The sequence below is a fragment of the Lepisosteus oculatus genome, chromosome 11, assembly GCF_040954835.1.
Source record: "Lepisosteus oculatus isolate fLepOcu1 chromosome 11, fLepOcu1.hap2, whole genome shotgun sequence".
NCBI classification, from domain to species: domain Eukaryota; kingdom Metazoa; phylum Chordata; class Actinopteri; order Semionotiformes; family Lepisosteidae; genus Lepisosteus; species Lepisosteus oculatus.
Window position 1 is genome coordinate 2,775,789 of NC_090706.1, and position 15,277 is coordinate 2,791,065.

The 15,277-nt window shown below is 44.7% G+C and overlaps 1 protein-coding gene across 3 annotated transcripts in view; it reads left to right on the forward strand.

Annotated features, from left to right (window-relative positions):
* Positions 1–401: 401 nt before the first annotated feature.
* Positions 402–15,277, forward strand: part of mfsd2ab (MFSD2 lysolipid transporter A, lysophospholipid b) — a 38,637-nt gene continuing 23,761 nt past the window's right edge. The window contains exon 1 of one of the 3 annotated variants that reach the window (XM_015348737.2): positions 402–504. In XM_015348737.2, coding sequence (XP_015204223.1) covers positions 460–504 — 45 coding nt within the window. In that variant the 5' untranslated portion in view covers positions 402–459. Of the gene's footprint in view, positions 505–8,073; positions 8,159–10,319; positions 10,613–15,277 lie in introns of those variants that run through there. The other 2 variants (XM_015348738.2, XM_015348736.2) reach the window with 2 other exon arrangements.

Genomic DNA, 15,277 nt, shown 5'->3' on the forward strand with positions numbered 1-15,277 from the left:
TGTGTGTGTGTGTGTGTGTGTGTGCGTGTGCGTGTGCGTGTGCGTGTGCGTGTGTGTGTGTGTGTGTGTGTTTTGGGGGGAACTGCTGTGGAAACACAAACAGAGGTTCTGTGCAACCCAGAACACGACATAACCAACTGATAGTAAATCCAGGGTTGTCACAGAAGACACAGAAAAGACAAGCCTGACAAAAAATGATGGTACTGAAGGAAAATCTTTGCAAAATAAGAAAGCATGCAAGTAGAGAAAGTTGTGAACTGCAGCCTTTCCAAGGAGGGTCCTGCTAGCAGTTCCAAACAGCAGACAAACACCAGGCTGTGTTACAATCACACAGACAAGACTAGACAAAGACTAAACCGCCAAGTCAAAAACCTTAAGCTCCACCCTGGCTCCTCTTGATGGACAGGGGAGTCTCCATTTAACCCAGGGGTGCGACGGGCTCCGTTACACTGACACAACATGGTGGAACAGACAGCTAAGGAGAAGAGTGAGGAGCCACAGCAGGTAAGACAAATACAAACCAGATGCATAGATTAACTTCCTGCTTTTCAATGATGCACACCATAGAAAGAGGAGGCAAACAGGTGAAGAGGCCATGTGATGATGGGGGGTCATCAGGCCTTCCTCAATGTTGAGGCAAAGTCTTCAGATGGAATAGTATGTTTGTTATCACACCTTCAATCTCTCGGGTTTAAGTGGTTGTAAAAAGAAAGGAAGTATCCTGCGTTTCAACTGTTTGTGAACGTTTTATGCATTTGTAACTAAAGTAATATTAGTAATGACTAGTCGTAGAACTAGCAGTTGAAATAGCAGCAGCTGTAGATGTATCAATAGGGACAGAGTAGTAATAGGACCAGGATCAGCAGTGGCTGATAGGAATAACACTAGTAATAGGAATAGGATTGGCAGCATCAATCTGAATAGCAGTAGTAATAGAAATAGCAGTACCTGTAGGAATAACGGTATTAAAAGAAATAATATCAGCAGAAGCTGTAGGAATAGCAGCTCTAATAGAAATAGTATCAGCTGTATCAATAGGAATAGTGGCAGAAGGACCAGCTCAAAGAGGTAGTTGTAACAGGAATATTTAATTATATAACTCAGTCAGGAAACATACTGTATATTATATAATATAAATTATTGTTTTGTAATTATATCCAACAATATAGTGGAGCTACATTTAAAAGTTAATTGGAACAATTAACTATTCTTCCTATACATAGCAAGCCAGCACTTAAGTCTATTTTTATCACCTTTTTCCCCTTGACAAAAACTGTTTCAGACATTTCCATGCAAAGTCACTAGCTCAGATGCACAGTGGAGTGTCCCTCCAGAGCAATCTGGGTGAGGCCCCTAACAGCTGTGCCTCAGCCAGGGCTTGAACCCCCATCTTTCAGTTTCAGACCCCGGGCCCTGCCCACATGGCCCTGACCACTACATGCCACACTTGCCCCTGCAAGATTAACTTACTTCCTTTCATTGTGCCAGAAGGGAAATGTGCTTTGCAGGCAGGTAAAAGACACAACAGGGTGCACAATACTTTTAACACAACATGGACCCATTAGCAAATAAGAGACAGAGATGTGGGATGTGTTAGACACACATGGTTCTGCTGGATCAAGTCATGATTTCTTTATGCCAATTAAGAAAGGAAGACAGACGAAGTTAACAGGTTTAACCTCTCCTTTTCAAATAGAAGGCTTTTATTTCTAGAAAGAAACAGAATTTCCACCTACAATCTGAGTGCAGGATACAGGAATTACACCTCAATTTGAGAGACCTTGCTCGGCCAGGAATGCACAAAACAATTCTTAAACACTCAACCGTTAACTCATAACAGGCATAAGTTCCTTCAGATGAGAAAGAAAAAATAAATATACAAGATTAAAGTAAAATATACAATCATTTTTCCAAATAAAGCAGGTTAATAATAATAAATAATAATAAAGCTTCTATAGAATTAAACAGTGAAGACCGTGTTGAGTAAGGTCTGGGAAATAAACACCCCTACCCTTCTCCTCAACAAGCCCTGGATCAAGGGGGCTCCCCCCCTGCTGCCAGGAATATCGCTGAAAACGTGACAGTGGACAACATGCAGGATGAAATCACAACCACCCTCATCTGTCACCCGTGTCAGAACAGACGTGTAATCGTCTGAACCCAAACAACGCCTTTGCCGAGAAGATTATCCCTCAATCTGCACTTCGCGTCCGAACATGCCCAGGTACCCTGTCACTGCGCGGCCCAGGAACACTGGGCAGCAGGCACTCCCTGCTCTTTCCCACAAAACCACCTGCCAAAAATGTGGATATCCAGGAGCTTATTGCGAAAGAGAGGCCCTCAGGATCTCGATCCATGGGAAACCAATTTACTGACACCAATCTTTGAAAATATTGGGGCCTTTTAAAAGGTTTAATCATCGCCAGTGACCTGGGGATAAATAGCTAAATAAGTCAATGAATAATTGCACCAGAAACGTCAACCTGCGGTTTTCAGTGATGAACGAAACACGACAGCTGTATCACAGAGCACATCAAGCCCATGTAGAGAAACGCGTGTCTCTTATTAGTCATTTGTTCGCTTGAACAGAACTAGAAGGGACAGCCAGCACCAGAGCTCCCCTGTCCTGGTCCTGGAGAGTCCGCGTGTCTGAAAGGTCAGTGTGTTCAAAGCCCTCCATGGCCCTGAAGAAGTCAGCCCAGCGATGAATAATACGAGTAAGAATTGCTTGCACTTTTATAGCGCTTTTCTGGAGACTCTACTCAAAGCGCTTTACAGGTAATGGGGATCCTCTCCACCACCACCAATGTGCAGCATCCACCTGGATGATGCAACAGCAGCCATAGTGCGCCAGAACGCTCCCCCTGGGATTTTTAATGACTACAGAGAGTCAGGACCTCAGTTTTATGTCTCAGCCGAAGGACGGAGCCTGTTTACAGTATAGTGTCCCGTCACTATACTGGGGCATTAGGACCCAAACAGACTGCAGGGTGAGTGCCCCCTACTGGCCCCACTAACACCTCTTCCAGCAGCAACCTTAGTTTTGCCCAAATTAGTTTATTAGTGGCTTAATTGGTTTAATTAAACAGCCTCCCAAAGCTTATGTTAAGTTCTTGTTAAGGTTCTGTTCTTATGTTAAAAATCAGTCCATTCATAAAATAAAACATTAAATCAAAGAGAATTACAAAGAGATGAAAAGGAGAAATGTGCATGTTTATCCAGCTTGCCCTTATGATTATTATGGGCAATATGTGCCTAAAAAACTTAAGGATTTAATGTTACTCCTCTCTAAAGTTGTGGTGGTGCACAAGATCAGAAATGCAGGAAACTTCTCCCTGACACATAGCTCTTCTAAAAGTAAAGCACAGATTTTTTCACATATTTCAGTCTATTTAATCTGCCTCTTTGAAGTCAACTGAAAGTATTTATGTGGTTCTTGGCGGAGTCAAGCACAGTGAGGACAGTAATCTGTGGATTAATCAAGCATTGGTTTGTGAGAACGTCTCATTGCAGAGGCACAGCTTGGAGCCAAATCCCAGCAAGAGGACTAGGTGATAAATACACCTAATTTCTGGAATTTAGTGCCATTTATTTACAGTATTTGTGCCCATCTTGGCTCCAGTCACCTACAAAGATCCAGATAGTAATTGACAGATTTGCGCAGATGGGTTTTAAGGAGTGCCGTCATGAAACATTAATGTCTGCCTTTTAAAAACACTGTTCTGGTGTGGTAACAGTGGATTGAAATTGAATTTTTCTTAAGGGATAGTAAACACAGGTATGGCAAAGCATGCACAGTGCTGAATCGTAATGTGTGAAACCACGACAAGGCAAACTTAAGGGTCAGGACGCACACAGAAAACCATAGGGGTTGACTGTGAGAGCAACATGCAGCATAACCTCGGCATGTTCCCATAACGATGGTCTAGATGTCAGTGGAGACAGAAGAACAATCGTTCGTATTCTCACCCGACGTGAGATGAGATGTCAAGCCCTTCTGTTCAATAACTTCTTGCAGCTTCAACTGAGCTTCCTGATAGTGTTTTTTTAATCCACTACCTGTAAACCCCTGACTCTGTTCTAATTAACATACAGCATTAGCCAAGTCTGCTTTTACCTTCAGTGATATAACAAAGGCACAAATTCCCACATGCATGCCTCCTTTCTTTTTCCACACTGTGGAAGTGGCCTGGTCTGCTATATGTCTACAGTCCTCAGGAATCATGGGATATCATCACGAGCTGGTTACTTTAGACAGGCACTAGTCATTCTTGTGTAACATACCAATCTCTATTATTTGTTTTGCGGGGGAACTGTGTATTATCACTGTACTTTTGTCACCAGCTGCAGATCGGAAAAGATGGGTCTACTTTGTAAGGTATGTTAGGCAGAACACAGAAACAGTAATCACACGATTCTGCTCAGTCTACATTCCACTCTCATTGTCACAATGATCCAATGAGACTGTGTGCATAGAACTGAAAGAAAACAAACTTCTCCCTTTTACCTTTTTCGCTTTATATCATGATCCCCTGAAGCGATCACCATGTCAGTTTCAGATTTTTTAGGAGTGTTGTTTGCAGAAAAATAAAATGAAGTCATTTGACACTTAACACAGAACATGCAACACAGTTCACACGGAGATCGGGCTGCAGAGAGCAAGACTAGCTGAGATTCTTTGCCAGTATCCCCAAAGCCCATTGTAGGTGCAAGTCAAGTGGGCTTCTACATGAAATGTAATCAGCATTGAAATGTATATGATAATGCATAAAAAGAACGATATGGGAAAAATAACGCCTGTCTTTTTTTACGTCGTTTTGATGAGATGAGATGACTATTCATGATACACTCGAAAGATTCTGTTCCTTAAGTACTGAATTACTGAGAACACTGACTGGGAACAGGTGGCGAGATGATTTACCCTGTTGAGTCTCTAGCCTGGTGAAAATCAAAAAGCGCTGTCAGGAACCAATATACCCAGCAAATCAAGAGGATATCTCCCTTGGGCCATGAGTTAGGGGGAAGGTGGACTAAATCGGCACACTGTGACTACGTCCGAAATAACCAGCAATTATAAGACAGCACAGCCAGCCAGTCTGTCAGTGACAGGCCATGATCTAAGACAGGGGCTCCAGTTCTGGCCTTGCAGACCCACACGCCTGCTGCTCATTGATCAAGCCATGCTCTCAGTTACACAACTAACCCTTAATGGATTTAATAACAGGATTAATTTGAACTGTCTGACTGCTATCAGTTCTTAAACTTGTAGGTTGCATTTTAACTTTTGCATTTTACAAACAATAGAAAATTACAAGCTTCTGAGGAGAAAATCAAAACCTGCAAACGTTCCAATGCAAGCAGCTTCTCATGTAAGGCTTCAGTTAAGTAATTGAGCTTGGCTGGAATAACATCTAGCAGGTACTCGGGGAAGACCACTTCTTCCACCTGGACGTGATGCTTCGCATCACCTTATCATCATGCTCCATCTATGTAATCATTTTCCCTCTGCCAGTTCCACTGCCTCAGAAGCTCCTGGTCACTATGACCCACACATCAGCAGTTCAACTGCAAGCCACACAACCACACTGGGGCTCAGTGCTCACTAGATAAGATAAGATCTTGCATTAGGAATTTGTCTTTTCACATACCCCAGCTTGCTCTCCATGAGACACACACACAGAGAAGCTTGGGGTCAGAGCGCAGGGTCAGCCATTTATATGGCACCCCTGGCGCAGTTGGGGTTAAGGGCCTTGCTCAGGGGCCCAACAGAGTAGGATTCCTCTACCAGCCACAGGATTTGAACCGGCAACCTTCCAGCCACAGGCGCAGATCCTGAGCAACAGAGCCACCGCTCTGCCCCCCTAATGCTCATCAACAGAACAGAATGGCATGGTGTGAGCAACACCTCACTTGGACAAGACAGCAATGGAGCCACGTCCTCTTTAGTGATGGTTTTGCGTCAACCAGCCACAGGTACATCAGTGAGTGTGGCACTGCGATACAACAGTATCTCGAACCTGGTGCAAAAGAGGTATCTCAGACTGGCAGTTTGAATTGTTACCAACAGTGGCCACAATAGCTTGTGACATTCAAGCACACCCTCTGTTAATTGACCCTGTTGGTGACAAATGTTCATCTGCATTTTGAATGTCTATTCCATAACATGTTGGCTCTGCTACAAAACAGAAGTCAGTTTCCTGATAACTTTTTTTATGGTTCTAAGTGATAAGTGTGTTTTGAAGATACGTGGATTTATCACGAAGCACACAGGAATATTTGATTTTCAAATTTGTTGTGGGAGCTCAAAGTGGAGAAATATACTAGACGTCTGTAGCAAATGCAGGATGAAGACATTGTTTGAAGTGTTGTAAAGCAAAATACAGAAGTAGTGAAGACTCTACTAGGGCAATGGAGCACTAGGAAGCACTCAGGAGAACGAAGGCAGGTCTTGAAGAAAAGAAAAATAAAAGTCATTATTTAACAGGAACTTCTATATTTTATAATAAGTAGCCGATGGCACCAAGACCAGAATGCTCCTCTCAGGACACAATCGAATAGAATTAATATGATGTGATTTCTGGTACCGGAAAGAGAAAGTGGATTCAGTAATTTGCTTATGGGTGAACTGGGATTCTCATAGCAAACAGATTTTTACCTCATCCAGTGCCAAGACTATCGTGAAGGTTCATGAACCACAAAACTTTACAAACATTGGTGGCAGGCCGTAAAAAAAAAAAACTTTATTTTTATATCTCCAGCGGTCAGCCCCCCTTAACTCCCACCCCGTGCAAACAGAAGAGGTAGGAAAACAAAATCCCTCCTTAAACAAATTCTTCAGCAAAGAGCGCCACAAACATCTACACAAAGCGCACACCCTGCGCAGCGCCCTGGCCTCCTGTCCATTGCGCCATCCCAAACGGTGCGGGCAAACCTCCCCCTCTGGCACTGGGCTCTGGCTCATGAAGCCCCGGCAGGGCGCCCAGCTGACACTGGTCCAGCGGGGGGCTGGGGCGCCTGGCAGCGGCCGGCCTTCGGTCAGACGCCCCTCTGGTGCCTGAGGGGGCGGGTTCGAGCCGGCCGAGCGGGGTTAGAGAGCTCCCTCGGCACACCCCTGGCAGCTGAGAGAGCGACCGCCCTGCTGGAGGGGGGCCGGGGGCGCGGGGCAGGGCCTCGGCCGCGATCACCCGATCCCCTACTTGCAGGGGAGCCTTCGCCCTCCTCTTCAGTGAGCGCGTGACACTTCCAGACCATTCCAGCAGGGCATCCCACAGGATTTTACTAGCTCTTGGCTGACGGGGAATGTCTTGGAAACAGCAATTAAGTGCATTTGGTGTCAACCGCACTCTAAGCGCTGCAGGTGTAAGTGCTCACAGCAGTAGTATTTACATCCATGATCACCGCAGCTGCGGGGGATCCTGCCCAAAGCAGGCACAGAAGACATCAGTCCGACGTGAAAAACCAAAACCAAGGTCTTGCAGCAGTCTGTTATTGTGCAGGTGACTAAGTTGGCTTTCATTTAGCACTACAGTATTAAATCCAGCGATTTGCCCGCTAAACCACCCAGCACAGCGAAGAACTATTTCCAGTTAAGGATTAGGTTGGGTAACAGCTTTTAGAGGTAATCCCATTTGCTCTGCAATTGAAATTTCACCAAAGGTGTACAATCGCCCCCAAGATGAAAAATGTGAATGAGACACACCGAGCAGCCACAGCTGCATTGTATACTTGTTATAAAACGTATTCAATTGAGATATACTCAAAAGATAATGGAGTCTAATTGGATAATACGATTATTTGGATTAATGACAATCGTTAATGAGATAATTAATTCAGAATAAGAGTGTAGGAGCCTTGTGCAATTAAATTGGTACGAGTTTGTCACAGTAAACAGAATAAGAATGTAAAAATAAAGACTCTCTTATCCCAGTAGTGATACACCTGGCACCCGCTGCTGCTTGGTTTCAGAGAGGCTACAGGGTATTAACTCTGCAGGTAGAATGAATGCAGATTGATAGCACCGTGGTCCTGCTGCTGTTGCCAGGAGTATTTAGCGATATTAAAAGCAGGCCCTGCTGTCGGTCAGCTGTTCATTGCTGCGTGTGAAATACTCCTGAATGCGTGGAGACACAGGAAGATGCAGCGCCGTAGACTGGAGCAGGTAGAACAGGCAGCGAAGAAGCGGACTCAGTTTAAACTTTCTCTTTTGAGTTAAGTGCTTGGCTGAGACGGGGTTCCCCTCTCTCTCTCTCTGGTCAGGTAGAAGTGAAGACTCTAATTTACCGGTCGTGCTGATAGACGTGTTTGCATTTGAAAAAAAAAATATTGGTGTTAATTTAATTACGTTCCACGCTGGGGTTGCGCGGTTTGGCCTGCGTGAAGTCACCCCACTTAATGCACCCGGTGCAGCGATTTGTCAGTTTGCCGCTGGATGCGCAGTGTGCTTGCGCTCCCTCGTGTTGTCAGGCGATTCTGCACTTCGGATGTAGATGACGTCGACCCCGTCCTGTAGGCAATGTGCTATGCGCTCGGGGGGGGGATAAACGGCTATGAAGGCTAGAGATTCGGACGACCTTAAATCTGTTCACTATTGGCGCCGTTGTTGTGGACGTTTCCGTGGTTTAAACCCCGCCAGCAGGGGAACGAGCTTCCCGGCGCGCGTCGCCAGCTGTGGGGAACTTGACTTTGACAGCGCATCCACGCAGTGCTCGAGCCAGCCCGCGAGCAAACAGCCCCGACGTGGCCACGTGGCGGACCCTGAGACCTTGTCGCGCCGCGTGGAGTGTCTTTGAGCCGCCGCGCTCGGTCTCTCCGGCCCGAGGCTCCGAATGTGCATCTGTAAGAGCACAATATGTCGATTTCCCCCCACCATCTCATTTCATCTCCTATTATTGCACGCATAGGTTTTTTTCCTAAATTGGTGTTTGTTAACCTGTTCATGAGGCGACAATTACCTCGGTGTTTTCCTCGAATCCCTATCCTGAACGACATTAAGCGCGTCATACACTGTCAGGGAGAGATCGTGCAGAATCTAGAACTCCTGGGAGTATAACTGCATAGATCGAAGCGCGAATATCAGATTTATTAAAGAGCGACGGTCTTCGCAAAATTCAAAGCGGCGACTCTTGTCAGGAACAGTGAAGCGTATTTTTTAACATTAAGGACTGTAGAGGTCCCGGTCAACAGTATCCGACAATGGTTTTTTTTTTTTAGGGAAACCCAAATGAAAAAACCCAATGGTAGATTCGCAGTTTGCATGTTAGAATTGAAACGTCAAACTAAGCACATCCGTACTATTACTGTACCACAGTCAGCTGTTGAAGTATTTATAACAGCATCCGAATGAAACTATATTCCACGACCTCGGAGTGTCAGGCCACATGTAAAGTCAACCAGAACGCTTCCCCGACATCACAAACTTAAGTGATTATCAAGTAAATGACACTGCACTCGCAAAAGGCACTATATTATGAAAGGATGACATTTTCATTTATAAAAAAAAACTCGATTTTCATGTGCCTTGGCCCTAAAGGTTATTTTCCCCACTGAATTAAGTTACCGCTAGTTCTTGTAATCAAGCAAGTACGAACAGCTGAGTTGCCAGGGGGGCATCAGAACTGTAGAAACCAGAGCGGATGCCAAAAAACACCTCATCATAATGCATTGCTTCTAAACAGCGCCTACTGACGTTGCAGATGAAGGTGACGAGAGCACAATTAAAGTAAAATCATTTTAACCTAGCTGCTGCCAGCACAAAAACAGCGCCTTGCCTTGGAATGGATGCAAATCGCACACCTGCTCCCACTGTTAATTTCGTTCTTAATTACGTTTGGGAGTTTAAAATCGTTTTAATTGAACGGTTTTTTTAAAAAAAGTCGTTGTTGTTGAAATACGCGTTCTATAAAGTAAATTCTATGAAGCGCGTTGTAAAAGGACGCGCAGGAAATAAACAGCACCCATAGGCGCTATACAGAAGAGGTGTTAGTTATGACATCAGGTGACTTATAGACCGTACTTTTCCACTCCCAGTGTATAATGAAATAAGACTCTTTAGAAACAGTATAGTGCCTTTGTTGATAAAACAAACAGGCGTTAAAATCCCCGCTCCTAGCTTCAAAGCAAGGTGAAGATGGTAGGAGCGACAGAAAGAGCACGTTGTTCGGTCCACACGGGATGTTTGAACTCTTCACCACGTAGACGGTCTTATTTCTGCGCATGAAGGTTATGTGACATTAAATTAATGAATTTAATATCCCTTCAAATGTGCTAAATTATTTTGTTCTAGTCATAGGCGCAGACTTTATCTTCTGTCGTGTTTGCGCTTTAAAGGGTTAAATGTTAAAAAGGCGACTGTGGGCGTGTCGACAGCAGCAGCAATAGTATTACAACCACGGTGACAGAGTGATTCAATTCATACTCTGAAAAGTCAGGGCGCACTCCGGGAGACAGACTGCTGTAACTGCTCTGATACATCGGCTCTGTCACCGAGAGCAGCTTATTCGGTTAACGACTCATAGCCTAACCAATGGCTAAGGGAGAAGGTGTGGAACAGTATTCTGCTGCGAACTTATTACAAAAACCGACAAGTCCAGACGGGATCAAATTAGCCGTTAAGGTAATTCTTATTTTAATATTATTATTAAACTTCCTTCGGTGACTGTAGTGGAATGCAAATATTTTCGTGGTTGTGAAACACGCAGTGATCAGTGCTCTATACCAAGTTTCCACAAGGCACTGCTTTTAGTCTTTTTGTTTTTGTTTGGTGCCCCAAACGCACAAAAATACCGTATGGCAAACCCCCCAGCTACAATCCTGGAGCAGGGAGTTTACGAACTGTGCGCGCCAGTTCTGAATGATAAGGAGACTGAACCGCTTTGTTAAAATGTGTTAATATCGGTAACACCCAGGTCTTCATCCCCGAGTACTCGCTGTCGTTTTCTTGATGCTTTTATCTTTAAAAAAAATCCCTTGTAAGAAAATTAAATTTCCTCCGATCTGGACTTGAAACATGTGGCTCGGATGAAGTCAACCGGGGATCTACAGTCTGCTCTTGCCAAGTTTGCACACAGTTTTAGGCGTCGGCATTATGCTCAGAGCTTTTGACCTCTCGTCTCTGTAGCCAGAAAAAAAAGAGATTGATGGTTAGGTTTTTTCCCCCTGCGTGATTATTTGGTATTAACACCGATCCAACCCTCGCATTCATTTGCCGGATTAGGACCTGCCGGGTTTAAAGATGAATCGCCCCTTTTCTCTTCAACAGCTGCTCCTAGCAGTTCAGTAACAGTTGGAAACCGATAGCGCCTTATCCTTAACCTGAAGAATTAACCGTATAGCGTCGATTACATCATTCTTCTGTGCAATTTCGCTCGGTACAGGTCGTTTTTTCTCGCAGATCGCGTTGCCCAAGCGTGCAATACGTGTCACTCGGGCACCGATAGGTTCGTGAAAAATATTTCGTTAAGTGGGTGTGCGCTGCACAGAGTCGGGGCTGAGTAAGTCAGTATTCTAGCAGCGCCGGAAGGATGTCGATGTAAACGGTTTCACTTGTAGACTCCTGCTCTGTGCTGAAGTCGGTGTTCATTCATCGGTTTGCAGGAAACGCGCTGGACGCCGGACTCGAGCCTTTGCTGCTCCACCGGTCCGAGTCCGCTTTCGACTGCGCGTGCGGTCCGGCTCAAGCGTCACTCAGCGGAGGGAATCCGGCAGCTTTTCCACGGGCATCGATAGTGTCAATTTATACACAGAAATGGGTGGAACACATTAACGTTATCGCTGCTCCATCCCTTCCACGATCTGCTGACTTTGTAACGTCTTTTTCTTTTACACGTTCTCTGTTGCTTTACTGTTTCCTGCTTTCCGTGAAACAATCGGGTACAGCCTGAGATAATATCACGGAGTGTTAATACTGAGTGAGATTCTGTGAGTATAAAGGCCTCCAGTGGCAGAATATCGTTAAGAGCTCTTTCTGTGGTCTGATGTATTGCAAAACATCGATAAGTAGCACATAGCTTTCTTGTAAAAAAAATAAATAAAGGGAAACTTTGTTTTGTGCTTTTAGTGGTCACATATTTGATTAAGGCTGTGTGACAGATATTTTGTTAATTCCAAATCCTATGTGTAAAAGACGTTATCGCCTAAGTAAATGGCTAAAGCAATCGGTTGTGGTCAGCTCATGTGCCTTGTTCAATTCAGACTGTCAGGTTTATTTACTTTCTCTTCTGCTCCTATAGCTGATGTCGTCTGGGAATTGGAGGTGATTGACTTACACACACCATACAGTATACTACTGACCTTGTCCCTCCTGTGCAAGGGGAGCTGTAGATCTTTGACAATATCTCACACTGTGAATTTAATCCATGTTGTTTGTATACAGCAGGGGTGTCCAGCCCTGGTACAGGAGGACCCCAGTTCTTACAGGTTACCTGTTAGTAAAGACTGGCAGCATCTGTAAGATGTTAATGAGGCAGGCAATTAATCTGTTCAATTACCTGTCCTTGAAGCGTGAGAAGAGATTTAGTCCTAAATGTTCTCTACTTAATAAAACATGTTTCCTGTTTAATTGATCACACTGGAACGTTCCCATATCTTTGGAAGTGGGTGATACAATGGTGACATTGGTAGCCCTCTGGACCGGGGCTCTCTAGGACCTGGATTGTTGTGTGCCCTGTCTCCAGAAGCACTTTGTCCACTTGAATAAAAGACACATGGACACAAACCCATCTGGTTTAACAGCCTCTGGGCTTATCTGAGGTCAGACTGTGAGCTGACTGCCGGATGCAACCTCTGTTCCAGACATGCTTTCGTAGCTCTGTTGACATGGGCACCGGACGTGTCGGTGTGCCAGAGACCTCACTGCCAACATCTGACAGAGGCCTCGATTTCATCACCCGCGCCGTCTCGCGCTTCAAGGCGATGGGTGAAGCAGTGAGACAGAGAGAAATGTAGACCAGAGGGATGGAGTGTAGACTTTGATCTCTCATTCTGCCGATGCACTCCCCTCCTTCCAGACTTGCATGAAAGCACCCCTTGATGTCTCCTGGCTCGGCCTGTCTTTACGGCGGTTGTATGTAATTGTTGGGTGACTCTCGAGTCACGGAAGGGAAATGGGGTGATGTGGCTGGCTAAACACGCAACAGCAGATGCTGAAAAGCCTGGAGAGGGACGGAGTGCACCACTTCATCTGCCCGCTGAGCCTTCGTTTCGGAAGCCAAAGCCTGGAGGGATCGTTTCCCACCACATTTCTACCTGAGGGAAATGACAGGCGGGACAGGGAAGGGCTCAGCTGAAGGATAGTATAGTATAGGCTGCATGAACTTTTAACATCTTTTTTTTTTTTCCCTCATTTTATGAAGTCTTGGATGAAGTTTAAACATAAAAATATCCAGAATGGACTGAAACATAACCTTTCAGCCAACTCCCAAACTGCTTGACATTGAATGCCATTCATTTTGCAATAAAGCCAAAGGGAGTTTTTCCATCTTTAAATGAAGTAATGCTCTGCTTGAATCCCGACTGTTGTAGCATGTACAATACCTTTGTAACACTTGGACTGATTACATATTCCAACGTCATTCAGTCCTTTACAGCCATTTTTTTTTTAAAAAAAAGACATGACTTCTATTATAACCCTAACCCTGTTGCTACCCATTAGACAAAGACAGACCATAATGTATCCAAGTATTATGAACACTAATGAATCTTTTATAACAGGAGTCATAAAGGATTGTGAGTGTTTCTGTCTGTCGTGTGTGACTCCTGTGAAGGTCATATGCAGCCAACCTGAAGCCATGTTCAAATACAGAGTAGCTGCGGTGTCATTACTCCAGGATTCACTCACCACATGGGTAATAGTGCAACAGTTTTATCACTGAGAGGAGATGAACATTGGAAGGCTTTGATGTAATTATTTGTACAGAGCTCACCTGTCTAGGTTTGGTCTCTCTCTAGAATCTTTCTGAAGAAACTGACAATATGACCCTTGCATGTCTAACAGGTGTCACAGAGGGGAAAAAAAACCTCCATCACATATTTGAAGAAAATCTTTCTGTAGTTGGTGCCTACAGTCTAACTAGTACATGCATGCTGCCAGTTAAACTTGCAGATAAGGTTTTCACAGTATTACTGCTAACATTTGTCCCCAAACAACTCCACCATTGTTTTAATTCATTTAGTTGGGCAATCCCAGCAGGCCCCCTGTGGTAAGAAAAGACCAAATTTTCCAACACTAGAAATCGGTTTAAAGCACATTTAGTCATTGAGCCAATTTAATGAGAGAAAGTAGTCTGAAATTTGTTTTTAATTGCTTTGTTGGCAGTTGGCTTTGTTGCCAGTTGGCCCTGGAGGCTGGACTTACTGTGAGGTTATCCAGCGCTTTGTTAAGCTAATCGTTTGTTTCTGCTCTGCGGTGCCAGAGATGGTTACTTTTCCTAACGCCAGCTCAGTGGTGGGAAATGGAGCCGAGCTCCCTTCTCCGTTTCCCTGGCTGTGTGGTCCTGGTTCTGTTCTGGCCCACACACGAGGCCCACTGGAAAGACGGACTGAGACCGGACTTTGCTGGTCAGTCCTTGAGAGCACCCAGACAGGCGCTGTGGGTGTCTTTCAATTAGCAAGCGCCGATGGCTGCAGGGACATCTCCGGAATTTGAATACATTTACACAAAGTCAGAAACCAGAACTGAGCTCGAATGAAAACTGGAAGATCAGGATTTATCCAGCTAGACAAAAAAAATGTGCTTCTGTATATTGACTGATTTGTAACATTTAAACTATGCTTTGTATACGGTATCACTACAACAATCTAGGCACAAAAGATCGATTTAAGAAAGTATACAGTGCCTTTTAAATATTTCAGTGACTTTTTTTTTTTTAGAGCTGTTTTCTGTGTAGGTCTTGTTGCTTTGCCTGGGGTAATGGAGATCATAGATCTGAGTCTTTATAAGGCCCTTAAAAATTAAATAACATTACATCTTGATCTCACTGAGAAGCATAGAGGATTTGAGAGTTGCTGGGCTTGCTAGCATGTGACTGGGGTTTTTACTAGGCAGGACCCGGTTTGAGAAGCTGCTTCTGCAACCTGATTGGCTGTGTCAGAGGGGTGTGTGTGCTCTCCTGACATAGTGACTGTTGGTGTGTGAAGCTCTCCAACATCCTATTGTGACAACCAATCAGAAAGTTCAAGCTGGGCGCGGCTTGTGGCCAAACAATGATGACCAGAACCTCCCTTTGCTGCTGAGAACTGCATTTCATGCCATGTCACGGGGGATTTGACTTAACTAGAGGGC